The sequence below is a fragment of the Narcine bancroftii genome, chromosome 8 (assembly GCF_036971445.1).
Source record: "Narcine bancroftii isolate sNarBan1 chromosome 8, sNarBan1.hap1, whole genome shotgun sequence".
Classification (NCBI taxonomy): Eukaryota; Metazoa; Chordata; class Chondrichthyes; order Torpediniformes; family Narcinidae; genus Narcine; species Narcine bancroftii.
Genome location: NC_091476.1, coordinates 101,993,913 through 102,019,459, shown reverse-complemented (window position 1 = coordinate 102,019,459; position 25,547 = coordinate 101,993,913). Strand labels below are relative to the sequence as shown.

Genomic DNA, 25,547 nt, shown 5'->3' with positions numbered 1-25,547 from the left:
AACTAGATAAAATAGGGGAGAAGGTACTGGTACATATACTTTATAAGTGGGATGAAAAGCTGGTGCAATATAAAAGCTCACCAGTATTGCATCATTAACTTAATATATGGAAGAAGATCCACTTAGAAAGGAAAAAAACAAATTACCAAATACCAAAATTGTTATTGACACAAAACCCACTAATCGCTTTTACAATAGATAACTTTTCCTTTAGAGAATGGGAGAGAAAAGGAATCAAAATAATAGAAAATTGTTTTTTGGGAAATAATTTATTAATATTTGAACAGTTGAAGTACAAATATGGAATAACTCATGGTACATGAGTTATCATCAACTGAAAGTTAATTTAAAGGATAAATTGGGAAACAGACTCGAGATTACCAGAAGGAAGCAGCTTTGAACATGTGATTGCAGACACAATGATATTTAAAAGATTTATAACAAACATTTACATTAAGATGCGAGATAAGGAAGATGATGAAATAAACTATAAATCTAAACAAAAATGGGAAAAGGATTTAAACATAAAGATTAAAAATGAAGCATGGGAAAAGTTATGTTCTGAAACTATGAAGAATACAATAAATACAAGGTTATGCAAGATACAGTATAATTGGTTACACAGGTTATATATCATGCCTCAAAAGTTAAAAGAATGAGATCCAACATTATCAGATAGATGTTTTCGCTGCAAGAAGGTAATGGAAACAATAGTACATGCAATTTGGGCATGTACGAAAGTGAAAATATTTTGGGAAGATCTTCAAAGCACCATCCACTGTCAGTAAATAAAATGTCTGATCTTAAGATCAAGAGACAAAACTGACCAATTTCAGCTGGAACAATATCACGATCCTTCACCCAGGAGTCACCATGTGCTGGCAATTGCACAAGAAGAAATCACCCTCTTATTTGAAAGGTGGTGTTTTATGGTTGTTATTCTCTTTTTAAACTGTATATAGGTCTGAATGGGCCCAGTATTCCATGTATGAAAATAAAGAAAGCAGACATTATTAATAGAATGCTCAGCTGTGAGCCGTTGTAGCTCCCAAGCATGGCACAACTTAGCAGCAACCCTGTTAATATAATGTATGACTCAGGTGACCCCATCGTCTGTCAGAGATGCAGCTCAGTTAACCTTCCCACTAGTTAATGGCAGAGTCAGGTGATTTCCCTTCAACCCCCTACAGGTAACTTGAAGGGTCTCAGGTGAACCCATCACCTCTTTTCACTTAGTCTTCCATAGCTTGAAGCACTTCTATCTCTTCTTTGAACAATAAAAGCTAAACTTTTCCCTTAACAACTGGGTAATTGGCCAATTGACATATTTTGTAAATTATTTCATCAGGTCTGATGGAATCTCCTAAATGCTTTTGTGAGTAACACAAGTATTAAATTAGAGGTCAATGATCATGTAATGTAAATAAAACAATAAGCTCCTTAAAACCAATATTCATTGCAAAACTATTCATCATTAATGGGCGAAGAGGCTTTTAAGTCTAATTAAATACGCATCATTTAACTTTGCATATGTTCAGGTCAGGATGAATTTTTTCTGATGAATTAGAATTGATTCAATCATATTGCCTGAAATTCATTTGAAACAAAGGTTACTTTCATTATCAACACACCAAACTGCAAAGGGAGCCAGTAATCAATTGGTAGTACAAAAATATGAGCAAATTCTTTGTAAGATCATTGGTATACAGATGAAGGGAAGGTGAATTTATTCAGTGATTGGTTAGCTAAATATGACTATACGTCAATGGTACAATTAGAGGGTACCCATAACTGTTAAATCAACTCATTTCTTTAAAATAATGGGTTGCATGACTTTCTCCTTTTCACACTATACTTTTGTTACATTCATGAATGCACATCAGCCACGTTCTACCCAGCAAAAGGTTTCCCTGTTATCCCCAATTTCACAACTTCTGTGATCAATCTTAATTTTCAACTACTACAGAAAGCAAACTAAAATGTGGCAGATTTTCATTCAAACATACCCTGGTATGTTAACACACATCAGATGCCCTTGATGAACTTACATTCAGCTTTGGCACAGATCAGACATGCCATGGTCTTGTTGAAGAAGTTCAAGATGCTGGCAATAGCTAGGCTGATGTCTGTGTTACTTGGGTGGAGGTTTAATGCAGTGAACCTCAAATACTGCAATTTAGGAATTTCTTCAGGTGCTACCTTCACATGGGGAACCTGCAGTGAAATAGATAGAGGCTGGTTAGAGGGCAGTCCCTATAGGCAGTTAGGCAGCCTATAATTCTGCCGAGCATTCTATAGTCAGTTTTCTCTCACTATTTGAATTCATTTCCTAAAAATAATTGAATGTTTGCAATCCAATTGTTCTTAATGCAAGCTAGTCTTGCTTGGAACTAACATTTCCTTTTTGATTTTTGCATTACAATGACACATTCTGGTTAAGCATCTTTTTTCAGATTCAATAGATTATTATATTTTTAAACATAAAGGAAAAAAGAAACTAATCCCAAATGTCTGCTGGGGGAAGGGCAGATGTGAGTGAGATGGTTACTCATCCGCTTAGATCCTGATCTCTCCTGCGTCATTTCTGACAAATCTATTGTGTTCAGCAGACTAATGAGGCAGGAATTTTCAAAAGTCCATGTTCTATGATGTTGCTATGTCCAGTTCTGCCTTTTAACAGTGACGCGAGTGGGTGACCTACTGTGGCTTCAAGGAGAAGAATCTCTTTAGATCTTAATGAGTAAGAGAGCTGAGGATGAATAGAAACCTCAAAGGATAACTGAATAGATAAGGTGGCAAACGGAGAACGTAGAATGTGAGATTATGCAATTTAATAAGAAAGAAATACATATTAAATGATGAGTTTGTTCCTAAGTCACAGATACTGAAAACAATTACTGTAGAATGGCTTTATGAGGAGTTTAGAATAAGAAAATAAGGAGAAATGTTGAGAAACTGGTTTCATTTCCTTGCCCCATTCTCTTGCTGTCATGTCTGTCCATGGTCTCATGCACTGCCAGACTGAGACCACTTGCAAATTGGAGGAACAACACCTCACATTCTATCTGGGCACCCTCCAACCGGTTGGCATTATCATGGACTTATCTGGTTTCCGTTAGCCATCCATCCCTAATCTTTTCCTTGTCCACTTTCCTCTCACTGTGTTTGTCTCTCTTTCCTTTTTTCTGTTTCCTTTCTCAGAGCCAAAACTACCCCCTCCCCTTTCCAAGTCTTCACCTTTCCTCTCTCCTGTCCTTTTATCACATCCAATTAACACACTTTGTGTATTGGCCTGTACTCCTCCCCACCCCCCCACTTTTCCTGTTTCATCAGCTTTTTAATATAGGCCCCTTGCCTGCTTTTTGCTCGCACCTTGAAGAAGGGCTCAGGCTCAAAACGTCATTACATATCTTTACCTCCTCTGGACACTGCAAGACCTGCTGAGTTCCTCTAGCTTTTCTGTGTTTTTACTTACAAACAAGGATCTATAGACTTTCGTGTTTTACTCCTCTCAATGTTGAGACATGATTTCTTCTGGGTGGCGATTTTAGAATAGGAGTTGGCAATTTGGTCACCAATTAGGAGAAAGCTATGTCTTCAAGTGATTGTACATCTTACAGTTCTCTACCCTAGAACTGGAGGGAGATTGGAAACTTGGCTGAATGGTGCACAAACAACAACTTCTCACTCAATGTCACCAAAACATAGGAGCTGATTGATAAGTAAAAATTCTGTCTGGCTGCCCACAGGAAAAACAATCTCAAGGTTGTATGTGATGACATGTATGTACTCTGACAATAAATCTGAACTTTGAACTCTACTCAAGACTTGTGTTCAAATCTCTGCAAGTCCTCACTTTTTCCAATTTTAACTGTTCCGGCATCTTCTGGTCTGGCCTCCTACACACCTCCAAATTTCACGGTTATATTAGGAGCATGATGAGCCTTCAGTCACTCCACACACTTCAGGGATCAGAAGGATCTTCAGCCTAACTGCACCTTTTGGGGCCTGATGCATCTTCAGCTCCATAATATAGCCAATAGACCTTTAGGGGCCCCATATACCTTCAGCTACCAAGTTCCTAAACTCTAGAATTTCTTTCTCAAACTTGTATATTTCTCTTTCCTCCTTAATGTCATTCTGTAAACCATCTCTAACTAAATTTCTGACTGTGTATCCTAATATTGTTTAATGAAAAAAAATTAGACAGTAACAGGCTCTTTCGGCCCATGAGCCTGTGATGCCCAATTACACTTAATTGGCCTACAACCCTGGTATGTTTTGGGAGGAAACTGGAGCACCTGGAGGAAAAATCATGCAAACACAGGGATATTATACAAATTCCTTACAGACAACACTGGATCTGAACTATGGTGCTGCAACAGCGTTGTGCTAACCACAACATTAAATGTGCCACCCTTATCAAATACTTTGAAGATGCCTTGATTAAAACCTCATCAGAGACATACAGATAATGGGCCATAGCCTGTGGGTCCAAGGCACACTGCTCAATAGAATTTACTCTGCAATCGACTGCCCTTGTAGAGGGAAGAGGTCTCATTGGAAGAGGTGTAGAGTGGAAAAAATAGGATCACAGGGGGGAAGAAAGGATTGGGTAGGGAGTTAGGGGGAAGGGGCTGCAGACAGGACTAGGATCTGGGGACAGGGGTTGGAAAAAGATGACAATCCAGGAGGGGTGGTCAGGAAGAGCCTTGAAATTTGGCAGATTATTGAAGGCAGGACCTGAGGACACTGGCAGCGTGAGCATGGTGGGGGAAAGGATGTTGGAAGGTGATGACCTACAAGGGAGAAAAGTTAAAGATATGTAGCCAGGGGTAGTAGAATTTGCCCTTTAAGCCAGGGCATTCATCTAATTCTAAAACACTAGCACAATGGTACAACTAACAGGACCGCTGTCTCAGTGCCAGAGTCCCAGATTCAAATGTAACCTCTCGTGCTGTGAGAAAATTGTACATTCTGCATGTGATACGAGATTCTTCCTGGTGCTCCAGTTTCCTCCCACATCCAAAGAGATGTATGCTCGTAGGGATAATTGGTGACTATAAATTGCCTCGAGTAAATTACAGAATCAGAGAAATTGAAGGAATGTGGGGAGAATAAAATGCACTTGGATATAATTTGCATAATCACATTAATGCTTGATAAATGCTTGATAATGAGTGATAAATTGACCAGGTGACCTGTTTCTGTGTTACATGTCCCTATAGCTCAACCCCCCCCCTCCCCCCCACCATACTCTTTACTGTAAGCTTTCACCATTCATGAGACTCATATACTATTGAATTTTATACAGGTCAAACAGCAAGGTTTTTCACTGCTTGGTGCCACTGCATCTTAACTATGTGGTCTAGGAACATGCAAGGAAGTGTCAGTTGTAAGCCATCTGCTCTTACCTAAAAATGACCTTCAAGCACAGAACCTTGGCACCCTGCATTGTATATGTGCAAGTTTTGATAATGAGACAGATGGATCTTTTTGGTTAAAGGTGTCAAGGGAGTGTAAGCAACTAAGTAGCATTGAGGAATAGATCACTTATAATCTCAATGAGTGCCTGAAGTAATTTGACCTGCCTTTTCAATGGAGAGCTCTGCTGGCATTGTGTTTATTGGAAATAACAGTGTTACCTCTTTCTCTCCGCAGATGTGGCTAATAATAGAGGCAGATGCTGGACTTGAGGAAGGCCCCAGGATTGCCACGACTCCCTTTGGTAGAATCTGACAAGCTGCAGAAAATAGAGATTATTGTAAAAGTCAGTCGCACAGATTATTGTGCCACTGTTGGCTAAGTGCTAACATTCCAGGACCACCAGCAACTAATTACTGTCCAGGTAAGCACTCTCAGCCCTTCAAATAAATCATTAGCTAAAAGGAATGTTCTAAATTCAACATGCAATTACAATATAATAAAATTTGATGTAACTTTTCAAATGAATTAGAAATAATTCTAATTAAAGGTGGGATAGAGAATACATATGTCTCAAGTTAAATTATCTTGTTTTTATCCTGATATGGATCCATTATGTGATCTGTAAAATTTTTGAAGCTTCATTGATTTGTATGTTTTTGGACTGTCTGAACTTAGAACATTTTGGAAAGATATTTTCCAAATTTTATGAATGATTCTTAAGACTAAATTAGAACCATGCCCTTTGATTGCTTTATTTGTTTTTTTTTCCTCTAGAAGAGGATAGATCTCTGTCCTCGTTAATAGCTAGACAAGCAATTTTCATGAAGTGGAAAGATAAATGTTTTATCCACTCACATTCAATGGTTACATGATATCATGTCTTATTTAAATTTGGAAAAATTGTTAGATCTAATATTAAAGAGGCAAAGTCTGAATTTAATAAAATGTGGTGCCCATTCATGGATTATTATCATAATCTGAGAATTTAAGTGTTGTGGATGCTCGGGGATTCCCTGTCTAGTGTCTGGGTGGCCGTTATTTGATACATATTTACAATATATGCACATAACCTTGTTTAGAGGAAGGGGGTAGATTAGTAGGGCTTAAAAATCTTTATTTCCTTTTATTATTAAGACTAATAAGGGGGGGGGGTTTAAACTACAGATAACGGATCATATCACAGAACAACATGATCACATCAGAGAAGTATAAAATATCTTATATAAGGGAATTTTACATGTATTATTTGTATAATTTTTATATTAAATATTTTTGAACATAGTACAAGTTATGAATTATAGAATTTGGTGTCCTGAACAAGTTATGCAATAACTGTGGTTATGTTTCTAATTAACAATTGATATGTGATATGTATATGATATGATTTGATTTACATTATCATTAGTATACCTTGTGAAAAAATTTTTGTTAACTCAATTAAAATATTTTAAAAAGAAAAAAAATTTATTTCTATCCTGAATAATGTTTTCCCTCTTAATTTTCAAGGACTGAATCATTTGGAAAAGCAGGGACTGATCAGATGTTGGCAACATGGGTTTGACAAGGCAGTTCTCCCTGAATAATTTGATTGAATTCTTTGTAGAGGTAACACAGCATATCGACGAGGTCAAGGATCAGAGATGCAACTTACATGGACTTAAATAAGGCTGACAAGTCCCAGATGGGAGACTGGTTCATAAAATTAGGGCCAAGGGATGCAGAGTAGATTTGCCTACTTGCCCTGGATTAAAAATTGGGGCAAAAATGAGCTGCTGAGGGACTCAGTGAATCAGGAAGGGAACAGAGCTCCTCCTGAGGACCTGTTGAGCTCCTCCCAAGGCTCTGTCCGACTCATCGAGCTCCTCCAGCAGGTTATTTATTGATCTAGATGCCAGTCTCTTGTGTCTGGATTTAAAATGGACTTAAAAATAGGAGGCAGAAGGTGGTGATAGAGCATAATGATGATGCTCGGTCTAACATAGATGTGGGAGGCATGAACAGTAAGTTCACAGATGGTGTGGCGATTGGCAGAGTTGTGATTGCGTGGAGGGTTGTTAGGCTACAGGATGATACTAAAGCAATGTTGAAATGGGACAAAAATGGCAAATAAAATGCGAGGTGATGCATTTTAGGAGTAGTAATGAAAATGTCATTGGGCATATTGAGAAAGAGAATGAGCTTGGTGCACAACTGCAAAGATCTTTGAAGGTGGCAGCTCACGAAGATAGCGTGGCTAAGAAGGCAAATGGGATATTGACCTTCATTAGTTGGGGCATTGAATACAGAACAAAGAGCTAATGCTTGTATAAAATCTTGGTCAGATCTCAGCTGGGGTACTGTATGCAGTCCTGGTCACATTGCAATAGGAAGGATGTGAGAACCCTAGAGAGAGTGCCAAGGTGACTTACCAGGATGGAGCAGTTTAGTTATAAGGAGAGATTGGAGAAGCAAGTTTTGTTTTACCCTGGAGCGAGGACAATTCTGGTGTTTCCTCCTCAATTCCCTGGAACTCAGCCGATACAAGCGTGCTGCCTGCATCCTGAATATGCAAGCCCTGGGCGACAGGAACCCGCTGAGCTCACGCACGAAATGGTGGCCTTAGTGGACAGTTACACACACTGTTTCTTATTCGAGGCCCTGTTTCTCTCCAAGCTACCGGTGCATATTTTCTCAGCAATATCCAACATGGATTTCAGCGTCCCAAACCCAGTAGCCAAAGAAGCAGACAGACTTTTCTGCACCCCGCAACATTTCCAGTTCAGCCCCCTCGCTGGGCCCCCAGCGCAACATAAAGAATGCTCAAACAAATAGAGCGATGACTGTTTCTACCACCAGATGGGGCTGTAACATCCAGTGGTGGGTTCCTGCATGCTCGTACCCCCAATGCCAAGTCAAGCACGGCAGCAGGAAATGGACAGGCTGGCTGGGGATAGTGGCCGTGGCAGTTGGCACACATAAAGGCCTACTCTATCTCAGGGACCAGCGAATAAAGAAGGATTTCCAAGTTGACACAGATGCAGAGTTAAGCCTCATTCTGCCGACACATTTTGAACTCAAACTCAATCCCAAGGGCCTTCCCCTACAGGCAGCCAACAGTTCTTCCATTCTGAGGTTCAGCACTCGCCTGGTCACAATCCATGCTGCGGACACAGTTTTCCACTGGAAGTGTACAAGTCCATCCGTAGGACAAGCCTTACTCAGAGCAGATTTTCTTCGGGCACGCGAGCTCCTGGCGGACATGAACATGCGCCATATGGTCAACGCTAACATGTTCAAGTCATGCCCCCTCACTCAATGGCAATGCTCCTTTCTGCCATTAGGAATCCACGCTCTGGACCATAATGAATATGCCCACCTACTGGCAAAGTATCCATCACCTTTGGCACCCAACTTCCACGACGCTAAACCAGCACATGGCGTGAAGCACCACATCGAGATCACCGGGCCTTCAGTGTATGCACGGGCATGGCGCCTCCAGTAGGACAAACTCCTTCAAGCCAAGATAGAGTTCACTGCCATGGAGGACATGGGCATCATCTGTCACTCAAATAGCCCCTGGTTGTCCCCACTGCACATAGTCCAGAAGAATTCCATCGGTTGGTGCCCATGTGGTGACTACAGACGACTCAACGATGTCACCATCCCAAATAGACATCCCATCCCAAACATCCAGGATTTCGCCACGAGGCTCCAGTGTTGCAAGATTTTTTCCAAGGTGGACCTTATCAAAGGATACCACCAGATTCCAGTGCATCCAAATGACATCCCAAAAAAAGCCATTATTACACCTTTTGGCCCTTTCGAGTTCCTTCGGGTGCCTTTTGGTCTAAAGAACGCAGCCCAGACATTTCAGCACCTCATGGACGTGGTTGGCAGGGTCCTTGATTTTATCTTTGTCTACCTGGATGACATTATAATCGCAAGCCCTGACACCAGCACACACAGGACGCACCTGACTTGTCTTTTCGACAGGTTGCAGGAGTTCGGACTCAAGGTGAACCCGGCTAAGTGCCATTTCAGCCTGGAAACTGTCGATTTCCTGGGACACCGTATCTCCTGCGAGGGGGCCACACTGCTGCCAGATAAGGTGGAAGCCATCCAATATTTTCCGAGGCCGAGCACGATCAAAGAATTCCAAGGGATGGTAAACTTTTATCATAGTTTCCTCTCGGGAATGGCTACCCTCATGCAACCCCTATTCAACCTCATCAAACTTGGTGACAAGGTGCTCCAGTGGACAAGCAAAACCGTTGAAGCATTCCAGGCAACCAAAGCGGCACTGGCAGAGGCCACATTTTTAGCCATCCAGACTCTTCCCCCGGCCCTTACAACAGACGCATTGGCCAGAGCAGTTGGCATGGTGCTGGAGCAGTGGGTCGATGAACAGTGGTGCCCCCGGCTTTCTTCAGCAAACATTTCTGTAGACCAGAACTCAAATACAACGTGTTTGACTGTGAGCTGTTGGACCTGTACATGGCAATATAACATTTCTGGTACATGTTAGAAGGAAGGGTCTTCGTCCCCTACACAGACCACAAACCACTCACCCATGCACTCAGCAAGGACTCGGACCCGTGGTCAGTGAGGCAACAATGACACCCCTCCTTCATTTTGGAGTATACAATGGACATTCACCATGTTGCAGACAAATCCAACATGATGGCCAACGCGCTGTCCAGACTGGCCATCGCTGCTACCTCAGGAGGATTTGATGTTGCTCAGCTAGCTAGACCAAGCAGAGGATGCCGATGTTCAAGTCTACCAGACTACCATCACCAGTCTGAAGTTTAGCGATTTCTGTCCTTCACCGGGAGCCCGACTTTACTGTGTGACATGTCCACATGTTTCCCCAGACCCATCCTACCCGCAACCTGGTGTTCAACCAAATACATGGTCTGTCGCATCCTTCCATAAGGTCCATTTTCCGCCTGCTGTCTGACAAGTTTGTGTGGCATGGCCTTCGCCGCAATGTAACCCTGTGGGCTAAGAATTGTTTGGACTGTCAACGTACTAAAGTGCACAGACACATCAAGGCCCCTCTCCAGAGTTTCAACCTGGCACAGCACCGTTTTGACCATGTGCATGTGGACATCGATGGCCTTATTTCTATGAGCCAAGGTATGCAGTATTTATTCATGGTAATCAACTGTTTTACCCATTGGTCGGAAGGAATACCCCTGCCCACTTGTAACACAGAGACTTGTGCCAGAGCTTTCATGTCAATTTGGGTTGCACGCTTTGGAGTCCCAACCCACATCACCTTGGATCGCGGGGCCCAGTTCATGTCCTTGCTCTGGACCAACCTAGCCAAGTTCTGCAGCAGCCATTGTTGTGGGTCTGGAATCATTGACAGGGCTGGAAAGACTTTCCTGCTGGAGGTAAACAAGAAAATCTGCAGATGCTGGGGTCAAGTGCAACACACAAAAGTACTGGAGAAACAGCAGGTCATGCAGTATTCATAGGAAGCAACAGGCAATCAACACTTCTGGTCTCATTCAAGTTGGCAGTGTTCCACAGTTAAACCTTTTTGGTTTGAAATAGGTAATTTATTAGAATGAATAATGGGGGTAAAATTCCCAAAGGATCCAATGCTATTTTTACTGGAAGATATTAGAGGGGCCAAACCTAAATTAAAACTGAATATATATCAAATGAAATGTGTTCAAATTACTTTGGCAATAGCTATAAAATATATTGCTATAACTTGGAAATCAGATATTGACTTGGGAATGGATAGATGGCATGCAGAATTTTGGAGTTGTATTCCATTTGAGAAAATTACATAATTTAAGAAATAAATACTATATATTTTGGAAAATATGGTGCCCATATTTACAAAATGCAGATATTAATATTTAAATGAATCTTGACCATTCCTTTTCTCTTCTAGCTCTCTATAAGATATCGAAAAGTGAAAATTTTCTGTTTTCTTGTCCCGTTCTTTTTCTTTTTTCTTGTATTTGTACAGGGTTGGATGGAGGAAGGGGGGGGGTGGGTAGAAGGGAGTTTTTTCTATTTTACTTTATTTTCTTTCTTTTATATATATGTGTGTGTGTGTGTGTGTGTGTGTGTGTGTGTGTGTGTGTGTGTGTATGTATATATATATATATATATATATATACACACACACACAAACAAAACATGTACTGGGGTTGAATTTGAAATATTGTAAATTATTTTATGTTATTAAATTTTAAATAAGGTTTTAAAAAAATTTCTGGCCTCAGCCTTTTGTGGGGAATGTGAAAAAAAAGGTAGATGCCTGAATTAAAACATGGGGGGAGGGGGTGGTGAGGGAGAGGGAGGATGAGAGGAGTGGAAGGAGGAAGGGGAGGAAAACAAGCTAACAGATAAGAGGTAGAAGGGAGAGAAGCTGAGAGGTTATAGGGAGAATGGGCAGAAGGCTAAGAAGAGTAGCTCTCAGATGGAAGGGAAGGGGTTTGGGAACTGGAGAAAAGGATACAGAGAGATAAAGAATGAGGGAGATAGGAAAGGAGGGGATTAACAGAAATTTGGAGGTCGATTTTGATGCATTCAGGTGAAGACTTCCCTGCTGAAAGGACATTAGTGCACTGGATAACTTTTCCTTGCAAGATTGGCAGTTTCATGGTTGCCTTCCTGAAACTATCTTTTATATTGTAGATTATACAATTAAGATCCTCACTGTGAAAGCTGCTCCATTGATGGTCCAGTAACCTTAAACACCAGTTCACTGTATCCCTTGGGAATGCATAATCACAGACCCAGTAATTATGAGCTAATCAGAGGTTAAAAAGGATGAAAAGAGCAAGCTTACAATGAATGATTAGGAAGGATGGTGCCTGTGGTTGATGATGACCAATTAACATGGCCCAGAACATCAGTGCAGGAGTTCCCCATTAATGTCATCCTCAGCTGCTTCAATAAAAATCTCTGGCCCATCAAAGGATTATTTACTGGGAATACTATGATGAGTGGCTCTACACACATCAAATCCAACAGTGAAATAGAACAGTCACAATACCACACCACACTTGGGGAATGTAGTGCTGGTAACATGTGTGGTATTCAATAGTGGGGGTTGTTAAAAATGTCCCTAGTGTTCTCCTTGCTGGTGTTATTGGCCAAGTCACATGTTCAAATGGACAAGATGTGTCCAAATTTCTATTCACGAATTGTCTCAGCAGTCATGTATAGCATTCAGCTGATTCAAGATTCAAATTATTGTCACAGTAATAAAATAATATCGTATTGCATGAAATTTCTTTTTGTCCACTGCAAGGCAGATGGATTCGCCACTGGCAGTAATAGCCTAAGCACCTCTTACATTTAGACTTACAGTCAGTCAGAGAGAGAGAAGCAGAAGAGAGTCCCCTCAGAGCCATTGAATATCTGTAGATTTGCCTCCAGTGCTTCTGCAGCCACACAGAGTCCAGTCCCAACTATTGGCAACCCAAGCTCCAGATCCAAACCTCCAGCGGTCACGAACCCATCAGCATCCTTGGCACCTCCTCTCATCCCGGTTCCAATACTTGGTACCCCTCCGGCCAGTTCAAGCCTGTCTCAAGCAATCTGCAGCCCGAAGCAAGTCTCCCCACAGCTTCCACTAGTCGTCAGCAGCCTGCCGCATGTGCTGATCTCTCCGCCATAGAGCCCCCCCACCTCACTGGTCCCCCACCGTGGTCACTGTCTCCATGGGTCATCTCCTCCACTTCTCTCTCTCTCAGACAGTGAGTGATCTTCCTGTCCTCTGGTGCCCTACTCCAGTCCTCTTCTTCCCCGGAGTCTGCAGCTCCTTGTGGCTGCTGCCAATTAATAGACGTTGCTATCTTGAACGCAGACCCGACCTCGTGGAAATAAAAGCCCCCGTTGGCTCCCTCAATAGGCTGTTCAAAGCCCATTTGGAGCTGATGGTGGTCAACTGGGCGGCTCGACCCTGCTCCTAGCAGGTCCACACTAATGGCAGCGCTGCCACTATAGTGGCTCCGTCAGCACCGTCAGGTGAGATCAGGATTGGATTTTACTGGATTTATGGTAAGCTGATTGTACTGAAACAAAATTCATTTCCAAACAGAGCCATATAACATATAACAATTATAGTGCGGAAACAGGCCATATTGACCCTTCTAGTCCGCACCGAAACTCCATTAGTTCCACCTACCTGCTCCTTGCCCATAACCCTCCATCCTCCTCACATCCATGTACTCATCTAACCTCCTCTTAAATTACAGAATTGACCCTGCCGTAACTACCTCTTCCAGAAGGTCATTCCACTCAGCTACCACTCTCTAAGTGAAGAACAATACACAAATGTGCTGGAGAAACTCAGCAGGCCACGCAGCATCCACAGGAAGTAAAAGGAAGTAAAAGGTAGCCAAGGCTTTGCGCGTGAGCCCTTTGTCAGGTTCTCCAGCATATTTGTGTATTGCACTTGATCCCAGAAAATTTTCTTGTTTAAATCCAAACATATTGATAGCAAATCTTGCACGGATAACAACACTTAGTTTGCCATTTGCTGAGCGAGTTCATACTTCAGGGCATGGAACAAAAATATTAATACGAGGTTACAGTCCCATTTTTAGCTTTCCATGTTTGTGACATCATTTCAATAATTGAAAGTGCAGAACTTTGCTCAATTATAACTTCCACGTGGGCTGCACAAATGATTACTTTACACTATACCATGTCGATTTACATTGTCAAATTGTACAAGTGTCCAAGGATTGTTCTCCAGCCTCATCACATGTTGAACAGACATTTATAATGCATACAAGCTAAAAATGACAATGTGGTTTAATTAACAATTAAATTCTTTTAGATTTCATACACAGTCTTATGATATTTTGTAACTTCCATGAAATTAAATTCTTTTCAATATAGATTATAATTAACACCTTGCAGGCAGAAAGAACATTTCAGAGATTGTAAATCTATAACTTGAATATAAACATGTAAAATTTGGAAGTTTATATGTGGGTGTCATGTCTCATAAGCAGCAAATAAAGAAATAGTTTTACTCCTCCATATTCAACAACCACCCATAACCTGGAATAATGGATTTGCCTTTGGGAGATGTCATTGTTTATATTTGTTGCATTAACCCTGGGCTACACAAGGAGTCATCCAAGGCATTATATGGCTAAATTTTAACACTGATCCTGATCGCACTAAGCTTCATTCCTCAATAAACTACACCCTTAATTTGGGGCCTAAATAGGGGAGAAAATGAAATAAATTCATTGTCAACAAACAGGAAATCGATCTGATGAATTTCATAGTGACTAATTCAGAATAAAGATTGTGAAAACATGAATAAATTTACATAGAAAACTACAGCATAGAAACAGGCCCCTTCAGCCCTTCTAGTCTGTGCTGAACCATTGTTTTTGTATAGTTCCACTGACCTGCACTCAGGCTATGGCCCTCCATACCTCCCTCATCCAGGTACCTGTCCAAATTCTTCTTAAATGTTAAAATTGACCACCTCAGCTGATAGCTCATTCCACACTCTGGGTGAAGACATTCCCCCTAACCTTTACAGTTTTACTCTTAACCCTTGACCTCTGGTTAGTATCTCACCTCCCAGCAGTGGGAAAAAAACCTAAATACATTTACTCTGTCTATCCCCTTACAATTTTAAACACCTCTATCAAATCTCTCATAATTCTTCTATGCTCCAGGGAATAAAATCGTAACCTGTTTAACCTTTCCCTGAAACTCAGTTCCTGAAGTCCAGGCAACATGCTAGTAAATCTTGTCTGCACTCTTTCTATCTTACTGATATCTTTCCTGTAGTTAGGTGACCAAAATGGTGCATAATATTCAAAATTTGGCCTCATCAATGTCTTATACAACTTTACCATAACATCTTAACTCCTATACTTAATACTTTGATTTATGAAGGCCAATATGCCAAAAGCTCTGTTTACAACCCTATCCACCTGCATTGCTACTTTCGGGAAATTATTAATCTACCACACTCCTCAGTGCCTCACCATATATGTTTTTTTTTTGGTTTGTCCTTCCAAATGTAACACCTCACACTTGTCTGCATTAAATTCCATCTGCCATTTTTCAGCCCATATTTCAGATCCCTCTGCAAGCTTTGAAAACCTTCTTCGCTGTTCACAACACTTCCATCTTGGTGTCATCTGCAATTATTACTTGGAGCGTATGATTCATTAACTTACAAAGGCAATCTCCTCTAAAGTGTACACAAGGAATACAGAAGAATCTAGAAGGGGAATAGAAATGGGCGATTGGGAATGGACTATTTCCTGCTGCCCTCCAATTTTACTGCAGTTGTATTGGGCAACAGAGGAGGTAGTATTTCTTCCACTCTTGCTGATGTATTCTGGCAGCTGTTCAGAGAGATGGAATATCTCAAAATGATCTTCCGTATCCACCCTGACCAGCATGCCTGACAGGCACCTCTCTGATGCTCCTGCAGTTTCCTACAAGCTACCCAATTTGCCCCAACTGCTTTTAGTTCTTTCTTCAGTGGTTCTCAATGAGTGAAATTTCTCACTTAGTTTATAAGACCATAAGACATAGGAGCAGAAATAGTCTATTTAGCCCATTGAGTCTGCCTGCCATTTAATCATGAGCTGATCCATTTTCCCACTCAGCCCCATTACCTAGCCTTCTCCCCATAACCTTTGATGCTCTATATAAGGCCTGGGAGATGAAAACTGTGGCCCTAAAACTCAGGCCGATCAGCATATTTCACACTCTGCCCAACTCCCTCAGCTCCTTCTCTCTGCTGAGGTGAGACAAGATCAGACCAGCTCAGGTACCTACTGGTTTCTGCCGTTTCATATTCACTGTCCCGCAGCAGCTCAAACAGGTCAACCTCCAGCCTTGCCTTTTCAGAAGGATCCACCATGCTGTTGATGTGGGTCTTTGCAAGACTAATGGCAAGTCTTTCTCCTCTGTTGCATTCCATCGGATCGTCCAGAATTGCAGCTGGAACACACAAATTCACAAACTGACCTTCCTTCTGTCCACACAAGTAAACGGCTATTGTGCAAGTTAATGTTTAGGATGGAGGAGTGGGGGTGGGGATAGCGGCGGTGGGAGAAGTGGGGAAGTAAACAGGCAGAGAATTCCTGATCCTGTAGTTGCCTTAATAATTTCTCTAGAGAATTTCACTTGTGCAGAAAAGGAAGCAAAATTAAAAAAAACCCACAATTTCACACAAACATTTGGGAAGTGTTAATTCTCCCCTCAGAGTTATGGATCTTGAAGCTTTCTGTGACAGAGACTGACTGGGTAAAGATTTAAATGGATAGAACAGAGAACAGGTAAGCCATGAACTATTTGAATGATGGGCCAGGCCATCACTATCTTCCAGATAGTGAAGCTCACACAGGAGAGGACGATGCTTGCACTTTAGCAGCTAAATAACAACAAGCATGGGAGCACTCTACCACATCAAGGCATTGTCCTTGTAAATGGGATATGCATCAAATTGAGAGGGTATGTCCTGTAAATGTTTAGCCTGAAACATTTAATGCCATTATGATGGATGGTTTTCATTCAATACCCTACCAAACCTTCCCATTAATAGAGATGATTCAATAGGCTTTCACATGACTTTGGGCAATTTTGAATGGTCACTCAAGAGACACGATAGAGAGCGAGAGGTTTTGGAAGAGAGATGGTTTGAATGATCAAAGAAAGGTTGGTTAGTGAATGAAGTAAAAAAGTGGAAAAAAACTAGAAAAGAGAAAATGAGCTTGGTGATGATTAAACCGTTTCCAGTTATTCAATCCATTTTTTAATCTCTGTGCCCTGTGCCTGCTGTTCTAAGTTGGTTTCCAGTTAATATTGCTGTTTAAGCTCTCAACTTCAAATTTTAATCCCCTCACTTTGCTCTCTCGCTTTGTAAGCTCTTCCTCCCCTGCAACCCTCCAAAGTTCATAAACATCTCCAGTTTTAGGTTCTTTTGTAGACTCCCTGCTTTAATCCATCATCGATATCATTGCCTTTATCCAACTGGACTACAATACCTTTCCCAAACATTTCCGCCTCTTTAACTTTGCTTTCATGATGATCCTCAAGATGCTTTTCATCACTGTCTTAATGGTCTTGATGGTATTTTCTCTGATGATGAGGGGAGCAAGTCAATGGGGATAATGGACTCTAAAAGACATTTGATGTGGCATTAAAGGGATGTCCTTGTAATGGTACCAGGAATAAAAGGGTTAATTTATGGGAAGAGATTCAGTGGAGTGGATTTATATTGTGAAGTGATCATTCCTTTGGATCATTTAAATAATTGATAAGTGGAAACAGAGAGAAACTGTGTACCCTGGAGGGGTTTCACGCTCAAGAAGCATATCAATAAAATTATGGCTTGACTATTCATTGGCAATATCACGAACAATTTGGTTAACTAATAGAAACCTCAAACTTTTTCCCCAAAGTCTATCGAGACTGGAGGTCACCTAAAAAATTTTAAGTATGATTGTCCTTATTAGATAAATCTCCAAAATCGGTAATTAGGACCAAAATGGCCTTTAATGGTGTTAATGAAAGATATGAATTTAGTAGATATATGGTGAAGGTTAAATCCTAAAGAGAAAGATTTCTCATTTTATTCATTTCATCATGATTTTTATTCTAGAATAGATCTATTTTTAGTATCAGCACAATTACAAGGTCGCTGAATATAAGAGTAGGATTTTATCTGATCATTCATTGTTATTAATAACGTAGTGGTTCAGAGAGAATCGAGAATGTCTTTCGTTGGATAGACTGGTTCGGAGAGAATCGAGAATGTCTATCATTGAAGATTTAATTCTATACTGTTGAAAAAATGCAGAATTTTGTACATTTATAAGGGATCAAATACAACTTTTTTTTGTAAATAAATATAGGTTCAGTTCATAGTAAATTTGTTTTATGGGATGCTTTAAAAGCTTATTTAAGGGGACAAATTATTAGTTATACTGTCAAAATGAAGAAACAACATATAGCTGAGGTTAGTAGATTGGAGGAAGAGATAAAATTTTGGAAAAGGATTTACAATGAAATTCTATGGAAGCTAAGAAAGTATGCTTAGTTAATATGAAATTATGATATAATTCATTATAAACATAAATTTGAGAAATTATTACAGAGAACTAGACAGAGATATCATGAATTGGGTGAAAGAGCTCAAAGTATTAGCTTGGCAGTTAAAAATGGAACAAGCTTCTAGAACAATAAATGCCATTAGACATGATTCAATGATTACATATAAACATCAGGAAATCAATGAAGTGCTTTGTAAATTTTACTTCTGAAGTATTGGAAGATGAAGCCAAAATTGATAATTTTTTTATCTGATTTGGATTTTCCTTTTTTGAATGATAAAGATATTAAGGATTTGGATTCTTCTTTTACTGTTAAAGAAGTAGCAGGTGCACTTTGATCTATGCCCAGTGGGAAGACTCCAGAAGATGATGGTTTTACTTCTGAATTTTATAAAGAATTTCAGGACTTATTAATTCCTTTATTGATGGATGTCCTATTTCTTTATTGAATGTTGATTAGCTAAATATTTACCAGATTTAATTCATGTAGATCAAGCGGGTTTTATTAAAAATCGATGTACAGCAGATAATATTGTAAAGTTAATTTCTTTAATTAATGTTTCTCGGAAGCAATCTAACCAACCAATGGTTATTTCTCTTGAAGCAGTGAAGGCCTTTGATAGAGTAGAATGAGATTTTTTATTTAATGTTTTGGAGAAATTCAACTTTAGGCTTTTTTTTATTGGTTGGATTAAGGCTTTATATAGAAGTCCTACTGCTAGAATTGTGACAAATGGACAAGTATCACTACCTTTTACATTAACTAGATTGACTAGGCAAGGCTGCCCTTTGTCACCAGCTCTATTTGCATTAGTTATTGAACCTTTGGTTCAGATGATTAGACAAGATAATAATATTGAAGGTATTAAGGTGAAATCTGATGAATTTAAAATAAATTTGTTTGTAGATGATGTTTTGATATATTTAACACAACCTTTGAAATCTTTGAGGAGTCTGCATGATAGATTGGAGAAGTATGATGAAATATCGCGTTATAAAATTAATTGGGAAAAGAGTGAGATTATGCCTCAATCTGAAATGGATTATTCTCTGTGTAGTCATATTGGGAAATTTAAATGGAAAGATCAGATTAAGTATTTAGGTATTAAGATAGATGGTAATTATAATTATTTATATTAATTGAATTACCTGCCTTTATTGTCTAAAATTAAATATGATTTGAATCGGTGGAAAGATTTACCTATTACATTAATAGGTCATGTTAATTATATTAAAATGAATATTTTCCTCAAACTCTTTTTCAATCTATTCCTTGTAAGATTCCTCAAATTTTTTTTAAAGACTTAAATGTTTTGGTGAGGAGGTTTGCATTGAAAGATAAAATGGTAAGGGTGTCATTACAGAAATGAACTTGTAAGGATGCACTAGGAGGTTTGTAACTTCCTAATTTTCAAAATTATTATGAATCAGCACAGTTGAAATTCATTAATAGGATGTCTGAAGTGGATAAACCTTTAATATGGGCTAATATTCAGTTATTTCAGATTGGTGAGAAGAAGATGAATCAGTTCATTTATAGATGGAATCCTCAATTATTAAGTAACTATAATTCACCTGTGTTGAAACATTTAATGGATTTATGGTATAAAAAAAATGAAGCTTTAGTATTCAATGTAAAATTTTGGGTAAAACTCTCTTGTTTCAAAATAAGCTTTTTTCTTTTACACTTAATAATCAACTTTTGAAGTTGTGTGATCAAAAAGGTATTAAATTGGTAGAAGATTATTATGAAGCAGGATATTTTATTTCATTTCAAGGAATGAAAGAGAAATATGATACATCTTCGAATACTCTTTTTTATTATTATCAAATTAAAGCCTTACTATTGGATAATTTTGAGTGTACCTAGATGGTCTAAATTTGAAATTTTACACACTGAAGGTGGTAAGAAAGGATTTATATCAGAGATGTTTGCTTTATTACAGAATAAAATGCTTGACAGATGTTCATAAATCTAGATTAAAATGGGAAAAAGATTTGGCTGTATCTATTTCTCAGGATGAATCTATGTGAGGATAGTATGACTAAAATTGTAAATATAAGGTATCGAATGGTCCATTATAATTTTCTTCATCAATTATACTTAACTCCAGAGAAATTAAGGAAATAGAAGTTTATTTCTTCGGATTTATGTTTTAGATGTCATTAGGAAGTTGGCTTCTTTTTACATTCTACTTGGCTATATGAGATGTTGAAACCTTTTTGGAATAGATTTAAGGAACTTTTAGAAGTTATTTTTAAATTGAAGGTTCGACTTGATCCCTCAGTATTTTTGTTGAGTTATATTAAAATATTGAATTTGGAGTTAAAACTAAATTGCTTTTTTGAGATTGGCCTTAGCTGTGGCTAGAAAATGTTTGGCAATTACTTGGAAATATGAGACTAATTTGAGTATTCAGTAATGGCATTTAGAAATGAGATCTTGTATTCAATTGGAAAAGATAACATTTAATTTACATAATAATTATTCTTTTTTTGTTAATATTTGGAGCCCATATTTGGATTATATGGGGTTGAATTAGTAATCTCCTTTTCACTCATTAACGGTGTTGTTCTGAACCATGGCAACTGATTGATGAGTTTTATGTTATGCGATCTCCTCTTTCTTTTCTTATTTTTGGGGTAGTTTAGAGGAGGGTGGGGAGGGATGGGTGGGTTAGGGGAGGGGGTGGGGACTTGTAGGAGGTATTACTTACATAAAAATATCATGTATGTATTCTGTTTTTTTTCCCTTAAGATGCATTTTTATTGTATGATTTATCATGATTAATAAATAAAATTTTCAAAAACAAAGTATGATTGTCCAATATATGTCAGACAGAGTAGAGATAGTAAGGACTAATTGACCAAAGCAGTTAGTTGGGGTGAAGGAGTTGAAGAGTAAAGAGATGGAAAGAGGAGAATTTCATAAGAGATCCTCAGATCTAGAAATAACCTTCCTTAAAATCAAGATCCCACCAAAGGAGTCCAAAAGCAAATCACACCATCTACATTGTGTCAAAAGAGCTAAGACATTTCTACTCTATAGCCGTTAACCTGCTGGGTATATCAAGTTAAATGAACTGCTCAGGACTTAAGATGTAATTTCAAGAGCAATGGGTTGGTTTCCTCATCTATCCTTCCCAACACAGTAACACTGAACACATGCAAGTTCTGGGCCATTCGATGTGCTTTCCAAAAACCTGGGACAATTAATATTTTCTTTCACAAAACTCCAAATCAAGAATGACTGTCAGGAATACAGATCATACCTACCCATTCGGACTGAATGTGGAAATTCAGAACTTTTCCGTAAAGATAAAAACACCAGCAATATCAAGACGTACAGCATTTTCTGTCCTTCCTCATGGAGATTGTTACTTGCTCTGGCCGGATCCCAGCCACCTGGTATAGAGAAGAAATGAAGCTCTGAATAAAATAAAACAATCTTTACTTGCTCACTTCCTTTCTCGCCTTCAGTATTACGTCCTGGCAGTTACTCCTGCTACCTCAACAATGACAAATGTACATCACAAGAGACCATGATCTGATCCTTGATTTCTTACCTTAATATATCCAGCAGCAATAGGGGGAATCTGAAAGGAATTCTGGGCCAATGCCCAATTTGATTTTTAACAATTATTTCCATGAAATATACTTTAGGAATGACCTAAAGTGTCCTGTTTTAAAATGAAGTGCATTCACACGTGATATCAGAGGCCACAGGTCAGAGTCACAGAAAAACAACACAGAAACATGCCATTCTGCCCAGCAAGTCCACATCAACTATCAACCATCCATGCCCACCAAACCCTTTTATTCTCCCTAAGGTCTCACCAACTAACCCTAGGTTTTTTAAAATCTTACACATGGGGAAAATGTCAATGGCTAATCAATCTACCAATCCATGTCTTTGGGATATGGAGCCCACATGGTCATGGGGAGAATGTGCAAACTCTATAGAACCAGCACCCAAGGTCAGGATCGAACCCAGATCTCTGGCTTTGTCAGGCTGCTCAACTATTCCATTAATTGAGTGCTGGGTATTGCATTAATGCAATGACTGGGCAATATTAAAAGCACAAATCTGAAATAAAACTGAAAAACCCTGGAAATATTCAACAAGTCAGACAGCATGCACGAACAAAGGATCAGAGTTAACACATCAGGTCAGTCAGCACCTATGAAGTCTGGAAACTTCAGAACACAAGTGCATTTTAAACTAAAGAGAATGAGATGGGTGGAGAGAACAAAGGAAATATCTACGATGGGAGACACAAAAGCTTGTTCTGAAATCAGAATGCTTCTGGAGCTCTCCACTTCAAAGAATTAGGGCAATTTGTAAAAAAAGGTAAACAAAAGAATGCACTGAAACAGCGAGATGCAAAACACTTGCTGGGAATCAGACACGAAACAGAATTCTTGACATACTCAGCAAATCAGGTGAAAGAAAAGCTTAGTTAAGGTTTAATAGAGATGATCTGTTCTGATACAAACAGGAGAAGTTGGTTATTTGACATTAATGCAATCAATATCATGTTCTGAGAGTAACAATATGCTCAGGCAGAAGATGAGGTGTGGGAGTGACACTCCACTCTAAGCTCACTGCAGACTGAATAAAGGCACTTTTCCATTGGAGGGAGGCCTCCAAATGCAATCCACTAGATTCGTGGTAATCAAACAAATTGCAGCTTCACTTGGAAGGACAGTTTGCATCTCCAGATGATGGGAAAGGATGAAAGGGCAAGTGCTTCATGAAGAGGTTTGATTGGTAAGAGGGAATAGTGAACTAAGAAATTACAGAGGGAAAGTCCTTCTGGAATGCTGAAAGGGAGTGGCAGAGGTGGGGGGGGGGGTGGTGTTGGCGGGTTAGATGCTCTTGTTTCTCTTCTCACTTCATTATTTCTGAAAAAGGGTCACTGACATAAACTTTGTTTTCCTGTCCACAAATGCTCCTGACTTTTTAAATTTAAGTATTTCCAATTCATAACACTCAACCTAGAAGATCACTGAGAATATACTCTTGGTAAAAGTGTTATTGATTTGGTTGACAAAATGATTGGCAAATCAATGGGGGAGGAAGATGATAAAGTTTCCAACTTTTTCTTGCTGAAGAGATGGGAAGAATGTAAAAAGAGATGACTGGCCAGTCACGGAACGATGAGGGCCAGAAGCAACAGGTGAAAGATTGCTCTCTATGGTTAAAGGCTTTCTCACGGAGGACAAATTGAATGATATTCTCTCAGTTTTTTGTTGAAATTGAGTGAATTGAGTATATATCCAGCTCTTCATATGCTGATTTGCTAATTGAAAAGTAAGGCAGTCACAAATTCACTCAAGACTTTGTTTCACATGATACAAACATTCTGCAGATGCTCAAAATCTGAAATAAATGTTTAAAAAATTTTATTTTCCATTTGTGTCAAAACATATACAATATTTATCAATAATGTAAAAAAATAAAAACTATGACACAAAAGTAACAGTTTTTATATATTTTCATCTCCCCTCCCCAAAAAAGTAGGAAAAAAAAGCCTGTGTAATAAACCTATAATCTTTTAATTAATTAATTGCAGTTTACATAACAATCTTAAACCATAACTAATTAGGGCGGGTTGGACAGGAGCATGGTGGACGCTGCAGGTTAAGTCGTAAAGTAAACATTTAAAAAGTGTTGTAAGTACCCAATAGCTCAGAACAACATCTGCAGAGAAAAAGAGTCTACATTCCAGGTCAATGATTTAATGAAGTATTTTATAGTCACCGATTAATACATTGGAAATCTAAAGGTGTACCAGCTACCAAAAACACAGAGCTGTAACTGTGTCGCCATCTGTTGCTAGGGCAGATGTCTCTTGATGTGGGAGAGTTAGGCAGACCTTGTCCCAGGTCTCTGCATAGTTAAGCAATACTCATGACTCCTGGTTTTGATCATGGGAGACAACTGGATGGAGGGAGCAGTAGAAAGAATAGGAGAATGGAAGACTCCATTCATCAGTGACTGGGAGGAGTGGTTTGGAGTTGGGATTATGTTCGAGTAAAAGCAGAGGACTTGTTGAAATTGATTTTAATGGCTATCCAGTGCAGGTGAAACTTAGCCCAGTACTCACTCTAGCTCATTGAACTCTAATTTACCACAGGGGTCTAATTTATCCATTCCTTGTATTTTCCAGGAGCACTGGTCAGATATAGTCTTCCCAGTCTCAAAGTTCCAGCCAGACAGCCATAAGGGAACATTGGTCTCTGCTACCCTGCTCACCAATCTCTATATCTGCCGTTTCGAATAGTTGTATGGGTGAGATACTATCAGGGAGAAATGAGATTTGTAGTGATCTCTCAAGCAGCATTTATTCTTATCTCTAATCATTTAGGATGAACTTAATAATAAAACAAATCTTACCCCTTGAAGTTAGAAATTAAAAAAAACCATTGGTCCCATAAAAACCATAGAGATATAAAGGCTATTTAATTTTAATTCACAGATTAATCACAATGACAGGCTCTTCCAGCCCACGTCGCCCACGTGACCAATTAGCTTACTAACCTGTATTCTTTTGAAAGAGGGAGGAAACTGGATCACCCAGATGAAACACATGTGGTCTTGGTGAGAATATACATACTCCTTACAGACACTACCAGATTCAAACCCAGGTCACTAACCATGCTGCCTTAAAATCATAGGGTTATACAGCATAGAAACAGGCCCTTTGGTCCAACTCATCTGCATGAACCAGATTATCTTCCTGAGCTTGTCCCATTTACCCATGTTTGCTCCATATGTGCTAAACCAGCCATCTCAAAGGAGGCCACAGCACATTTAAGGGGGCAACAGACTGAAATCATAATTTTTAAAAAGATTTTTTTATGTAGTTGGTAGGCAAGAAGTATGGAGGAAACTAACTATAGTAGTCCCTGACTTATGACCGAGGTCCATTGTGGCTGACCAGCCGTATCTAAAAAAATGGACATAAGTCAGAAATTCACTGAAACCATTTTAACATTTGTCAAATACAGTTTAACATGGAGGCCACCAAGGTCAGCTCTCGCAAGAGATTATCTGCC

At 39.3% G+C, this 25,547-nt stretch overlaps 1 protein-coding gene across 1 annotated transcript in view; it reads right to left on the bottom strand.

The window, feature by feature from the left end:
• Positions 1–25,547, bottom strand: part of grik4 (glutamate receptor, ionotropic, kainate 4) — a 118,423-nt gene that overhangs the window by 75,565 nt on the left and 17,311 nt on the right. Inside the window, exons 2-5 of the mRNA XM_069894594.1 lie at positions 21,762–21,890; positions 16,207–16,371; positions 5,646–5,743; positions 2,049–2,214 (exon numbers count right to left, since the gene is read on the bottom strand). Of these exons, the coding sequence (XP_069750695.1) occupies positions 2,049–2,214; positions 5,646–5,743; positions 16,207–16,371; positions 21,762–21,837 (505 nt within the window). The 5' untranslated portion in view covers positions 21,838–21,890. The remainder of the gene's footprint in view (positions 1–2,048; positions 2,215–5,645; positions 5,744–16,206; positions 16,372–21,761; positions 21,891–25,547) is intronic.